The sequence below is a fragment of the Brassica napus genome, chromosome A7 (genome assembly GCF_020379485.1).
Source record: "Brassica napus cultivar Da-Ae chromosome A7, Da-Ae, whole genome shotgun sequence".
Classification (NCBI taxonomy): Eukaryota; Viridiplantae; Streptophyta; class Magnoliopsida; order Brassicales; family Brassicaceae; genus Brassica; species Brassica napus.
In genome coordinates this window covers 12,610,558-12,624,202 of record NC_063440.1, presented here as the reverse complement: position 1 = coordinate 12,624,202, position 13,645 = coordinate 12,610,558, and the positions used below count along the sequence as shown (strand labels likewise).

At 35.6% G+C, this 13,645-nt stretch overlaps 4 protein-coding genes across 4 annotated transcripts; 3 read left to right on the top strand and 1 right to left on the bottom strand.

The window, feature by feature from the left end:
* The first annotated feature begins 1,767 nt into the window (after positions 1-1,767).
* Positions 1,768-4,055, top strand: LOC106441351. Its single transcript, XM_048736767.1, has 2 exons — positions 1,768-3,611; positions 3,686-4,055. The coding sequence occupies exons 1-2, from the start codon at positions 1,794-1,796 to the stop codon at positions 3,890-3,892; spliced, it is 2,025 nt and encodes a 674-aa protein (XP_048592724.1). The 5' UTR covers positions 1,768-1,793; the 3' UTR covers positions 3,893-4,055.
* A 137-nt stretch (positions 4,056-4,192) lies between these two features.
* Positions 4,193-5,479, bottom strand: LOC125576516 (uncharacterized protein At1g43920, Chloroplastic-like). Its single transcript, XM_048736768.1, has 2 exons — positions 4,624-5,479; positions 4,193-4,514 (listed from the first exon to the last, which is right to left on the bottom strand). The coding sequence occupies exons 1-2, from the start codon at positions 4,876-4,878 to the stop codon at positions 4,227-4,229; spliced, it is 543 nt and encodes a 180-aa protein (XP_048592725.1). The 5' UTR covers positions 4,879-5,479; the 3' UTR covers positions 4,193-4,226.
* A 79-nt stretch (positions 5,480-5,558) lies between these two features.
* LOC106356409 (F-box protein AUF2-like) lies at positions 5,559-6,799 on the top strand. The gene has a single exon (XM_013796167.3). The coding sequence runs from the start codon at positions 5,718-5,720 to the stop codon at positions 6,573-6,575; it is 858 nt and encodes a 285-aa protein (XP_013651621.2). The 5' UTR covers positions 5,559-5,717; the 3' UTR covers positions 6,576-6,799.
* A 1,971-nt stretch (positions 6,800-8,770) lies between these two features.
* LOC106356412 lies at positions 8,771-9,741 on the top strand. The gene has a single exon (XM_013796168.3). It carries the CDS (start codon positions 8,842-8,844, stop codon positions 9,676-9,678), a length of 837 nt encoding a protein of 278 aa, XP_013651622.2. The 5' UTR covers positions 8,771-8,841; the 3' UTR covers positions 9,679-9,741.
* The last annotated feature ends 3,904 nt before the right edge of the window (positions 9,742-13,645 follow it).

The window sequence follows — 13,645 nt, the reverse complement described above, 5'->3', positions numbered from 1 at the left end:
TTGTGTTATTTAAACTAAAATTAATATTTATATTTGAGTATCATATTTAGAAACAAAAATTACTTTTAGAGCATTTTTATTTTATATTTATATTTGCATAAAATTTTATAAATATTTTAATGTTTGCTGATATATACTTATTAGTTGATATTAATATCAATTAAATATTATAATATTGAGATATATTTACAATTAAGCAAACATAGAGGTACAAAGTATATGAAGTTAATGAGACTAAATAAAGTTTTAGAGATATATATTGCACTTTTATACATTTTAGTTTAAAAATAATAAATGAATAGATATATGAATCATATAAATATGTATATATATAATAAATCGATTATCAGATCTAGCCAATATATTTTAGAATCAAATTAAATAAAAAATAATAAACTTTCTATTAAATATGATGAATAGGGAAGTTGTTTAGATTTGTTAGCCACGTAATATGGTTTCTTTGTTAATAGGAAGGATATGTTAATATTAATTCAGTTTATTAAGCTACTAATTAGATGGTCTAGCTATGATTTTCTTATAGTAGACAAAATTGTACTTCTCTTTTAATAGAGAAGATGTATTTAGAACTTTTGGGATGAACTACTTTATAAATGTATGATAACATTAACAGAAAATTAAAACGATTGAAGAATTTGCAATAACTAACTCCAAAAAATACTGACTCTAATTTAGTGAATACTGCTCACTCGGATCCAGCTTATTTAAAATTTTGTGACAATATTACTATTTTTGAATTTTTCTAATAAAAATTAGTACATATTATTCTTATGTCATTGATTAAAATTTAGCCGATTTTCGAGATATCACGGTTAAGACATCATATTTATGGAATTAACATACTATATATGTATATTTTGGAAGTCTTTTTAAATATTTTTGATATGTAGTTTAAAAATAAATATAGATAGGATTTAGTATACATTGTATATAGTATACATGTCTAAATCGGCTGTGTGCCCCATTGTTAAATTTAGTAATCGTTTTTCGTCAGAATCATCCTCAACCTTTCGTTGAAACTTTCAAATAAATCATTTTTAATGAACTTATGAGCTAAGCTAGTACAAACTACCATAAAAGATATGAATCCATTAAAAAGATTCTATTATATATATGATTCTTCTTGGATTTTTCCTGTCCGAATCAAGATAATGGTAAACAAATCTTAAAACAAGCGTGGAGCATCGATCAAGGAACGCTTATAGACCGTCCGATGTAATCCTTTTGAAAATTTCAAACTAACCAAAATAAAAATGAGAAATCGGCCAAAAAAACACTGAACTTTGCGGGAATTGCCAAAAGAAACCTGTACTCGAGCCTGACCAATAAAACCCAGATCTTTTGTTGACTTTTTTAGTTAATTCACAAACTTACGGTTGACTAACCAGATTAACACACCGTTAACCGACAGTTAAGACAGTGTTAACTCACCGTTAATTACTTCCGTTTAGTGAAACTACGTCGTTTCATTCAGTTGTTTTGTTAAACACAAAATCTCAAGACGACGTCGTTTTGCTTAATTAAAATTGTTGTTAGCTGGACTCGAACCCGTGCACTCGTGGTCCTAAGGGGGTTTTGCCACTGAGCTAGTGGACTTTTCGGAAGATTATCACACATGTTTATTTTTATTGATCAAAAGATGTGTTTGATTTCAATCAAACAAAATGAAACCCGTGTTTGAACGTAACCCTAATTTCTCAAATCGATTTGGGGATTTCTCTTGTAATGGTGAGGAGATGGTAAAGACGAAGTTCACAAGGAATGGAAGGGAGGTAATGATTTTCGGAGCGATGAGGAATTTCGATTACGGGAGTGACGAAGCGGTTCAAGAGTCGAAGAAGGGTGGAGAACGCGATGCTTCTGTGAGTTTGTCATCGCCGGAGAGATCGAGGATTCGTAAAAGCGTTGAAGGGATATCGATGTTGGCATCTACAGAGGTGTCGAAGGCGTCGAAGACAAGGCGGGGAACTTCATATGGGTCGCCTGCGTCATCTCCGGAGAAGACCACGAGGAGGGGAACTTCATATGGGTCGCCATCTCCGGTGAAGGCCACGAGGCGTGGTTCAACTCTGTCTCCTAGAGTTTCGAAGAAGCAGAAGGTAAATGTGGCTCCTTCTGGTGATGACAGAGAGGAATGGCCAGAGACTGAGATGTTGGCATCAACAGTTGCGAAGAAGACAAGGCGGGGAACTTCATATGGCGGGTCGCCTGTGTCTCCTAGACAATCGAAGAAGCAGAAGGTAAACTCGGAGAGGAGTCTAGGTGATGATGGTGATGACAGAGAAGAATTTCTCCAGATTGAGGAATTTGGGGATATAGGTGATGATGGTAGGGAAGATGAGAACGGTATTGCTGGCATTGAGGAAGTTGGTTGTACAGATTTGAGTCTTTATTTTGGTGATAAAGCAAAAAATGATGACTGTGAGGTTGATGAAGACGAAGGCGATGATGATGCATGGGATGATGATAAAATCCCTGATCCTGTGTCATCAGATGATGAGAATGAAGAGGAGATGAGACCTGCGCAAGCTTACAGAGAAGACACTGATCCAGAGGAGCTCCTTCAGCTAGGCAAGACATTTTCAGATGCTGAGGACTTCAAACATGCTTGTCTGAGGTATACCCTGAAAACCAGATACAACATCAAGTACTACAGATCCAGTAGCTTGAAGATGGGTGCAAAATGTGCCGCTGAGATGAGAGATGATGAAGCTCCTTGTCCCTGGATGGTCTACTGTTCGTATGATAGGAGGAAACAGAAGTTGATGGTAAAAGCATACGTCAATGACCATAAGTGTGAGAGGACAGGGTATTCCAAGATACTTAAGAGGTCAGCAATTGCAAGTCTATTTGCTGAGAGGTTAAGGCTGAATCCTAAGCTCACGGCAAAGGAGATACAGGCTGAGATATTGAGGGAGTATAAGATGGAAGTTTTAGAAAACTCATGCATTAAGGCCAAGACGAAGGTGATGAAAGAAAGGAGAAAGACCCATGAAGAGCATTTTGATAAAATCTGGGATTACCAAGCAGAGATATTGAGGAGCAATCCTGGATCAACCATGGAAATTGAAACCATACCAGGAGCCACGGTTGGAAGCAAGCAGCGGTTCTATAGACTCTACATGTGTTTCCAAGCACAAAAGGAAGCATGGAAGAAGACTTGTAGGCCTGTTATTGGCTTAGATGGAGCCTTTTTGAAATGGGACATCAAGGGACAGTTGTTGGCTGCGGTTGGAAGAGATGGAGACAATAGGATTGTCCCTATTGCTTGGGCTCCTTTCTACACAACCTCTAAGTGGCGTGAAACCTACAGTTTTGGGATCAGACCTGTAAATGGGATGATAGAGTGGCCTCGGACCAATAGATTAGGTGTGATTCCACCACCTAATCGAAATGGCAAGCCTGGTAGGCCTAAAAACCATGATCGAAAGAAGGGAACCAATGAGACAGTGTCTACTACCAAGCTGAGTCGTGCGAACAGGGTAATGACCTGCTCTAATTGCAAAGAAGAAGGGCACTACAAGAATACATGTCGGAAGGCTTTTGTTGAGAGTCCACCTAAGAAACCAAGAGGCAGACCAAGGAAATATCAGGTTAGGGTCTTAGTTTCTATCTCATTGTTTTTAGCTCTCGGTAATGTGTCTAACAATTCATTTATATGTTGCAGGGACTACACTTTGGCGAGTCACAAGCTCAATCCTCAGAAGCTCAAACCTCACAAAATCAATCCTCACAAGCTCAAGCATCAGCATGGGAAGTTCCTCAATCTTCAGAAGGTCAATCCTCACAAGCTCAATCATCACGATGGGAAGTTCCTCAATCCTCACAAGCTGAAGCATCACAGACAGCAGCGTGGGGAAGATGGTTTTTTTAGATGCTTGTGTGTTGTTTATGATGGTCTCTGTCTGAATGCTTTCGTTGTGTGTTGTTTATTTTCGTTGTGTGTTGTTTATGATAGCGTCTCTGTCTGAATGCTTTTAGAACTAGAACTACCTTTTTCTTTCTTTTCTTCCTGCTGTTTTAATTTGAAACTGTCGGTTATTATCTTTGTGTTTTCATCGTGATGGTCTGTTCATTGGTGTGTTCATTTGTCCTTCTATAAACAATCAAGAAGTAAAACATAAACATTACTGAAACATTGTCTTAAAACATAGCCTTACATGAACCATGAGTCTTACATAAACATAGTCTTACATAAACAGAGTCTCCTAGTAGCTATTCATAGACAACCCATATGCTTTGTCAAACATGATCAACACAAGACATATCACACCGCATAAACAAACCACCGAAAAACCCACTTTCATGATCACATTCAGCTTCTTAAGTTCATTGCTCGCCTTCCTGACATCTTCTTTCAACTCTTCCTCCACGGTTTTCATGCTTTCGATCTCCATTTTAAGTTTCATAACATCTGATGCAAAGCACTCAACTTTTGGCAATGCATCTTGAACCTCTTCGTAGACAGCTTCATCTACCCATTTATACAAGTGATCCTAGACACAAATCATGAACACAATCTTTTTGTTCAAACAATTTCTCACTGACTACCTAGCCATTGAATCTTATGTTCTTTTCTTAAACACAATCAAATTAAACACTTACATTTTGAAACGTTGGGCATCTAAAGAAAGTTCTTCCTGGATTGACCTTCGTTTTTGATGTGTATATCCCAGTTCTTCGACCACAGCCGCATTGCTCCGGGATACCACGAATTCCCATCGTATTCACAGACGAATCCTCACAACCCGAACTCATCATGCGATACTCGAAGAAGGAGAGATGAGAATCGAGATTCTTAAGGACGAGATCGAAGAGAATCGAGCTTGAATCGCGAACTGGATTTATGATTTCGCCCATTTAGGGTTTATACCAATCGGAGGAGAAAACGCCGTCGTTTCTTTTTGATTCATTTAACTCGGATTCAAAGAGAATAAAAGAAACTGTGTTCGTACATACATTGCAAAGTCCACTAGCTCAGTGGCAAAAACCCCTACCATTAAACCCGAGTGCACGAGTTCGAGTCGATGGAACCCCATCTTTTTAATAAAAAGTTAATATAAAACGCGTCGTTTCATTAATTTGTCTTTAACTCGGATTCGAAGAATAAAAGAAATTGTGTTCGTAAATCTATCGCAAAGTCCACTAGCTCAGTGGCAAAAACCCCTACCATTAAACCCGAGTACACGAGTTCGAGCCGTAGGAAACCCATATTTTTAATAACACAGCTATATAAACGACGTCGTTTGTCTTTAATCAGACAAAGTGATGAAACGACGTCGTATACTTTAACACCCAAAATAAACGTCCGCTTAATTAACAGTTAACTCGGTTAACGGTGTGTTAATCTGGTCAGTCAATCGTAAGTTTATTAATAAACCCGAAAAGTCAACAAAAGTTCATGATTTTATTGGCTAGCCCATATGTCCAGGTTTCTTTTGGCAATTCCCGCAAAGTTCAGTGTTTTTTTGGCCGATTTCTCAAATAAAAATAGCATTAAAAGACGGCAAGTGCAAGAAAACGATCCTTCCTTTGTTTTTGGGTTTTACCCCTCTTTACCGGAGTAGTATAAATAAAACTATATGCTACACTCTCCTGACTCCGACCAAAGCAAAATAATAGAAACTCAAAAACATAGAGAGAGAGAGAGATAACAAAACAGAAACTCTCTTCTTCGTTCCAAAGGTTTTAAACGGAAGATGGACGTTTTTGATGGACTTCCAGATGCGATCGTTGTCGATATCTTGAACAAAGTCGTTGACGTCAAAACCTTACATCGTTGCAGTTCTGTCTGCAAGCGATTCAACTCGCTTGTACCTCAGTCCGAGTCACTCTTCTTCCGACTCGACCAGGACGTTACCACCGAGTCACGGCCCGATTCTCCCGTCAGCAACATTTTCCAATCATTAGTCAAGTCCTTCCAAGGCTTCCTCTCTTTATTCTCTAAACCGGCTAAACCGATCCGGTTCACGAATCTTTCACCTAATATTCCTTCCAAGATTCTATCTCGGTTTGACCGGATCAAGAATCTTGAGGTCGAGCTTCCCGGCGGCGATGTAAGCCTTGAGAAAGGCGCCGCCGTTAAGTGGAAAGCAGAGTTTGGTAAAACTCTTAAAACATGCGTCGTCGTCGCGTTTCGCTCCGCCTCCACCGTGTCCTCTTCCCCTCCGGACGGTGAGTCAGACGCCATTGGGCTGGAAACGCGCGTGGTGTGGACGATAAGCTCTTTGATGGCCGCGTCGACTCGTCATTTTTTGATGAGCGAAGTCGTGAAGGAGCACAAAGAAATGGAGAGTTTGGTGATGCATGACGTAGGAGGAGAAGGCACGGTGGTGATGGGAACAGAGGGTCTGAGAGAGTTTCGAAAGACGGAGGAGGCGCGTGGTGGAGAAGCAGACGAACGCGTGGTGAAAAACCGGAGGAGTGTTGTCCCGAAAGTGAGGATGAGCATGAGGCACGCGCCGTCGCTTAAGCTCAAAAGCGGCATCTATTTAGAATCTGCGACGCTCGTGATCGTAAGGCCGAGCGAAGGATATTCCGATGTCGGAGATGATTAGTTGGCGACGGAGGCTTTCGCCGGGAACTGTATGTACGGTGAAGCGGTGGTCGCTTTGTTAAAACGTGAGAAGATTAATTTAGAAATTAATTCATTTTAAGCTTTTATTGGGCCTTGTAATGGGCCTTTAGGGCTTTCTAGTAGGAAATGTCATTTTCTTCACGTGTGTCGTGTGTCGTGTGGCTCGTGTGCGCATTTACATATATTATAAAGCTGGCTTCAACCTTTGACTTGCGTATATTTTTGGTCAATATTCGAAAGCATATACGGATTTTGATTCTCTAGTGACCAAAAAGATACAATAATATGGCATGAATTGTGCCGGAAAACGTCAGAAGTTTACTAAGAAAATTCGTTCAGTGACGTCTGAGTATTTGTTATAGAATGTAGACGTCACTCAAAAATATTTTAAATCCCAACTATTAAATCGAATAGAGGCTATAGAGCCTTTTCTAATCTTCAAAAACAGTTTAATGTTGTTTTTTTCTTATCTTAATCGAGATATATCATACTTGTGACGCGTGGTGTTTATACTTCTTGAGTTTTTGTTATATATGGTGTAGTGATGATTTTAGATCAGTGCTATAAACTCTTATTCTTTATTATTGTATTTGTTTATACAATTTGTATATCTATTTGCAATATGATTTAGTGGCAAGACCTTAACATGTAGGATCTTGATTACAGAAATTGATTAAATGTTATTTGATCCATCATACGTATCATGTTAATTTTATTCGATGACTTATTGTTAATGATGCTCAATTATTTACGATTTTGCTATCTGAACACTTTATACATTAGACATGCGAGTTTTCGACAATCATGTAAGAAGAAAAGAGAGATGAGGGACTTGTTGAAACATTTTATTCTGTAGATATTCTATTAATTTGCTATTCAGTTGGTTATGAAACATAAATTATTGTTTAGACGTTAACATAACTGTTGATCTTTTCAGAATGCTAAAAACATCATTTTTAGGACTAGTGGAAATGAGACTGAAATAATATTGGTCTTAGATTACTTTTATGTATAGGCATACGGAATTGACAAACAATAGATTCTGACATCATTAGAAATACATAATCTAAGGTGGTTATCATTGTTTTCGCCACTAAGTGGCATCGTGACCAAAAGGACATCGTTGATTAGCCACTAACACACTAATTTAATCACGTTCGTTGTTATAAATTTCAAAAGCTGCGGAAGTTATAAACATAGGGACTATAAGGTCGAAGATCTGGTGGTCCCATACATGTTACATGATTAACAATGAGCTCTTGTATTTGGAATGGATATACTATAACAAAACATCTCTTATAATTAAAACTTTGTTAGTGCGGAGTTTAGCTCAACTATTGTCCATAGGTACGAATGATGACTAAGTCTAATACGTTAGATTAAAGTGTTAGGTAGAACATTTTGTTGGTATGCAAACGAGAGATCCAAGTCGAATTGAATACAAAGCTTATTCACCAATTGAGCACATTCACCAATTGAGCCAACTTTGAATAGAAAACAATATCCCTTTGCCATTCTTTTTATCATTCATTCAATGTGTATAACAACATTAGAAAAGTGGACCTTTTTTTTTGTCAAAGAAAAGTGAACCTTTAAAATGATCAATTTATTGGCTACTTGATCATCAACCATCACCCTTGTCACATTCTTATCTTTCTTTCTTTTCTTTATAGAAACAAAATACTGAATTTGAATGTTTAAATGATGATAATATATGTCAAGAATCTATGATGCAAAAAAGAAAACCATAAATTAATTTAAAAAATACCCAAACTTACGGGTTGCTAAATATAATTTACGAAAACAGATAATTAATGGTGTAATTGAAGGATAATTCACCCTATTAGTTGAGGGATCATGATTCAAGTCATTTCATCATGATTTTAGTTACGGTTTTGCCTGCTTAAAATAGCGCGAAATTTTGTTTTTCTTTTAAATCAACCATCATTTTTTATGGTACCAACAAAACTTATAAAACTAAATATCAATTTATATATAATTAATATTTTTAATAAAGTAAACAAAGGAACAATTATAATAATTTGCCATGGCAGAAAGTATTATCTTATTGCAAAAGCTCAGCTAAAAAGCTAAAAGAAACAAAATTTTAAGAAAAATATGAGTAGAAAGCAAAATTTTAAACCTAAAGAGAGAACCACTCAACCACACGTCAAAAGCTAAAACACCATCCTATAAATCTAAGAAGCAAGCGAAGAAGAAGAGAGAATCAAACTGAAAAAAAAAAGATGATCAGAGGAGGAGGAGGAAAGTCTTCAGGTTACTCTGCAGATCTGATGGTTTGTTTCCCTTCAAGAACACGCTTGTCTTTACATTCTAAATCCATTTTTAGCCCTTCTCATTCCCTTATCCGCCGTCAAAATGCTCCTCACCACCGCCGCAGCTTCAGTAAGCTCTCAGGAAGCGGCGGCAGCCTGCATTATAGTCAAAGAGAGGTAGCAGAAGAACCAACGTCGCCGCAAGTCACGTGTGCCGGTCAGATCAAAGTGCGGCCTAGTAAACGCAGTGGTGGAGGCAAGAATTGGCAGTCGTTGATAGGGGAGATAGACAAGATACATAGAACCAAGTCGGAGGGTAAGTTTTTGGGGATTAAGAAGGATGTCATGGGGTTCTTGACGTGTCTCCGTGATCTTGATTTTCGGTGTTTTGGTGTGTTTCCTCCAGTAGATGCAGTCTCCCACGAAGAGGAAGATGAAGATGAAGACGAAGCTTCGGGGAGTGTTTTCTCAAAATGGTCTAAGGTTCTACACGAAAAGGAAAAAGCGTTTACAGACGCGGAAACTGCGGTTCCGCCGCCAAACGCGTTGTTGCTGATGCGGTGCAGATCTGCGCGGGCAGACAATGAATGTGAAAACACTGAAAAAGATAGAGGAGAATACGAGAAGGAGACAGTGATAAAGAAGAAGGATCTGAGAACATTGATGGAGAAAGAGAAAAATGTAAATATGGTGGTGATGAATTACGACACAAACTGTTACAAACTCTCTCCAGACATCTCCAAGGAAACATGGGTTGTAGGTGGAACTCAAGATCTTCTGTTCCGAAGTCAAAGCTGGAAGAGATAATCTTTGTTATTGATCATTGGTAAATCCTTTTGTAAAACTAATACATTTTCTTGTGAGGTATTACTTTTTTTGGGCAAGTGAGTAATAACTTATAAGTAAGCTTTACTTACAATAATATTAATAACATTCATGTAATTTTGAGACTGGTTCCGTAAAATTTTCTCTCTATAATACACCAAAAAAGTTATTTGTATTGTTCATAATGAGCCGGTAGTAAATAACATTGGTCAAGCTATCTTTTTTCGTGCATTTCCTAATTGTGGAAATCTGAATTACTAATTTTTCAAGTCACATACTGAGCGAGAACAATTCCAAGAGACTATATAATCAACTAACCGCGTCTCGTCTACCTTATAGCTAGAATCAATTATATCAGTAACGTTTAATACTTAACACGAATTTCCCAATAGAAAGATAACATGTATACGGGCAAATTATGAAAGTATCAGTTTAATAACTTTTATAATTAGTTTGTTTCTCAGTTTGATTCGTGATTGATTTTCTTCACGATTAGAGAGCCTCGACCAATATCAATTGGACTCTTTCGCTTTACTTTATAACTATATATCTCTATATATTGAATTGTAATTTCATGAAACCTATTTATAATTTACAAGCATTAATGTATATCAGAAGAATTGGAGAATCAAAATTATGCAATGGTTCTTAAGCTTCCTTAATATCTAAATTATCTATGTTAAAACTTTGTCTGATAAGATTCTTTTTGTTGACTTATGAAATTTCAAAGTCAGAAAGGAGTACAATCCAAAGACACGACTGTAAGACCATCTTGAGCGATATCTGCTCAAATTCTTTAGACTAGTAGTAGTTGGTTATAATGTAACTATATACAGTTCAGACACGACAATAGTATTTGTGATATGCCCTCTTGGTGTATTTGTATCATTCACAACATTTAAAACATACATTAGTTGTAACACTGAAGACTGTTTAGTACTAAGCCACCATATTTTCACCTTTTTGTTTTATTTTGAAGAAAGTTTTTTTAATCGTATTTTATTTATTACTTAAAAATGAAACAATAAAAAAATCATTACTATAAATATTCTCTAAAATCGTGGCATAGAGCCAAAAATCATGGTTATGTACTTATGTGAAAACACCATAATTCTCGGTTGTAAATGTTTTTGTGGCTATATCTCGTGGCTAGAAAAAATGTGCCTAATTAATTAGCAACGAGTTTTCCACGACCAATTCATGGCTAATTTAGCTACAATTTTTTCACCGATTTCTCGTGGCTAATTTAACCATAGGTTTACCATGGCTATTTAAATTAAAGTATAAAACAATTTTAGTGTTACAACTAATGTATTGAATTGCAGATAATTTAGCCAGAATTACATAAAATAGATTTTTTTTTTAAGTACTATTTTATTCATCGTTGAACATCCTCTCAAAGAGGCAACGGTTACAATTCAGCAAAACGCCCAAAAAGTAAACAGATCACTAGAAAGTAAAAGACCCAAGAGCTAGGTAACTATTTGATCCTAAGGTTGAAATAGACGAAACCAATGCTGAAGGTGTGATCCTGTTGCATTTCTAGATGCAATCACGCTAGCAGAAGCAGACTTTTCCTTCTGGTCTAAGCCATAGAGTTTTGCCCTCATGTTCAAAAAATCGGCCGCGGAGGCGATTACTCGGCCGGTTAAACGTGACGCGGGTGGACTCCGTGGCGAATTGAGTCACTTCGGTTGCATTACGCGGTGGGCCGTGGAATGGACGTGGACGGCGTAGAATTAGAAAACGCGTCCGCGTAATGGTGAAGAAACTTCCTCCGATTTGTATGTTTCGTCTCCGATATTATCAACAACTTTTTTCATTTTTCCAAACAGAACAGAGATTGGCTTTAGTGGTTGCTTTGTAGAAATGGGTTTTCGAAAGATTGAACCCTCGTTACAGATACATGGTGGTTGTGTTGGTGTAGCGTGAACAAATCAAAAGGCACGCCAAGATCAAAGCACGCCAACTGTTCGATGAAATTCCTAAGAGAAGGTTCACATGATTGTAAACTGTAAAGATTATAATGCTTTGATGATCATGATATGTGGAGACGTGAGTGGTGCGTTACCACAAAATCAAGGGAAGGTGTTTGGTTCCAAAGACATTTTTATTATGCTCATGAAGCTGTTCTTTGAGAACGGTGAAGTCAATTTAGAACTAAACCTGAGGAAATATATGATGGAGAAAGGGTATTGCCCTCATGGCCACACATTGGAACTCTTTACCAATGCATAGTTTGAAGAAAACACAATGATGTTCTTCAGTGCTCAACTCAGACGATGGAGAGAGGAAGGTGCGTGAGCAAACAAGACTATTGTTCAAGTTGTATACAAAATATTTGACAAAATATGGACAATATAGTAGTTTGCTCCTACAAAATCAAAAATGTGAGTTTTAGTATCAATAATGTTTTATGCATAAACATGTATTATACATAAAATTTCGTATTATACGTATAAATAGAGTATTATACATATAAAAATACAAAAAATTCCTCCCCGCGTACTCCCCGATTTTTTTCCGATTTTTCAATAAATCGCTAGGCCCCAGTGCGCCGCACGCGTAGCGCCTAGCGAGTTTTCGAACTGAAGTGTGGTATCTTAGATAAAATATATTTATGTTGAAATGATTAGATTTAAGTTTTGAACTGAGTTTAAACAAAATAAGATTTAGTGTTTGAAATATATAATTAAAGTTTGAAGTTTAGGGGTTTAGGGTATAGATATAGGGTTTAGAATTTAAATTTAACATTTGGGTTTATATATTTTATCTGTGTAATATTTAAATTATAGTGATTAGATTTATGATTTAGTTTTAAAAATTAAATTTCAATGTGTTTACTATATAGGGTTTGAAGTATGAAATGATGTTTGATGTTTGGATTTCAAGGTTTAAAGTTTAATTTATGATTTACAATATTTTTTTTAAATGGAGTTTAGTTTAAGATGAGATTTTAAGTTTGAAAAAGATTTGATTTATGGTTTAGTATGTAAGGGTTAAGTTTGTATTTAGGATATAGGGTTTGAGATATGTAGTTTAGTTATTAGATTTATATTTAGAAAAGACTTTACAAAATAGATTTAGAGTTTTAAGTTTAATATCGAGGTTTACAATATGAAAATATTAAATATGGAGATTGATTTTAGTATTTAGGATATAGGATTTAAATTAGAGGTTTAGGATATAGGATATAGAATTTTTTTTAATATAGCCACAAAAGTTATGTGGCAAAATCATGGCTACTAACACATTTACCAAAATAAGTTATATACGTTAATATTTTTCAATTAGTTTCAAAGTTTCATTTATTATTTTCATATAATTATATGTTTATATAAAAGAGCATGAAACCATTCATTTCTAAGAACTTTAACTCGATTATATATGGTGTTTCCTTACAAAATATGATATTATGTGTTTGTTTAATTATATTATGTAGTAATTTTATTATATGATCATGTAATTTATATTAAATAGTGATTGTGTTGGATTATTTTTTAAAATAAAAAAATTGAGTAATATTAATAAGTATGAAAAGTGAAATATTATTAATAATTAATGATAATGTTAGATATGAAATACATTTATAATATTATTTTACGAAAAATAAAGCAAATCATTAAAGTAAATGTTATGTTTTTTTTCTTTATTTTTTTTAAATTAAAGATAAAAATAAAATCAATCATAATTGATGTTATGCAGTTACTTAACGGTAACAACTTAGAAACGATAGCCTGACTCAAAGGTTCTTGTGAACAAAATAAATATCTATAGTGTTGGATCCTACTATGAAATTCTCTCGATTTCACCCCTAAATTATGGAGGAATAACTGATGTCAAAAAAAAATGATGGAGGAATAATTGGGCTATAAATTTTATTATGAAGTAGTTGTTTTCCTTTCTTTTACTGCTCAAATTTTGAAATTTAAAATAAAATAAAATAAGA

Coding starts and splice junctions, on each gene's coding strand:
- LOC106441351 (XM_048736767.1), top strand. CDS start 1,794: ATGATTTTCGGAGCGATGAGGAATTTCGATTACGGGAGTGACGAAGCG. Junction 3,612..3,685: donor GCAGACCAAGGAAATATCAG/GTTAGGGTCTTA, acceptor TATATGTTGCAG/GGACTACACTTTGGCGAGTC.
- LOC106356412 (XM_013796168.3), top strand. CDS start 8,842: ATGATCAGAGGAGGAGGAGGAAAGTCTTCAGGTTACTCTGCAGATCTG.
- LOC106356409 (XM_013796167.3), top strand. CDS start 5,718: ATGGACGTTTTTGATGGACTTCCAGATGCGATCGTTGTCGATATCTTG.
- LOC125576516 (XM_048736768.1), bottom strand. CDS start 4,878: ATGGGCGAAATCATAAATCCAGTTCGCGATTCAAGCTCGATTCTCTTC. Junction 4,515..4,623: donor GATGCCCAACGTTTCAAAAT/GTAAGTGTTTAA, acceptor ATTTGTGTCTAG/GATCACTTGTATAAATGGGT.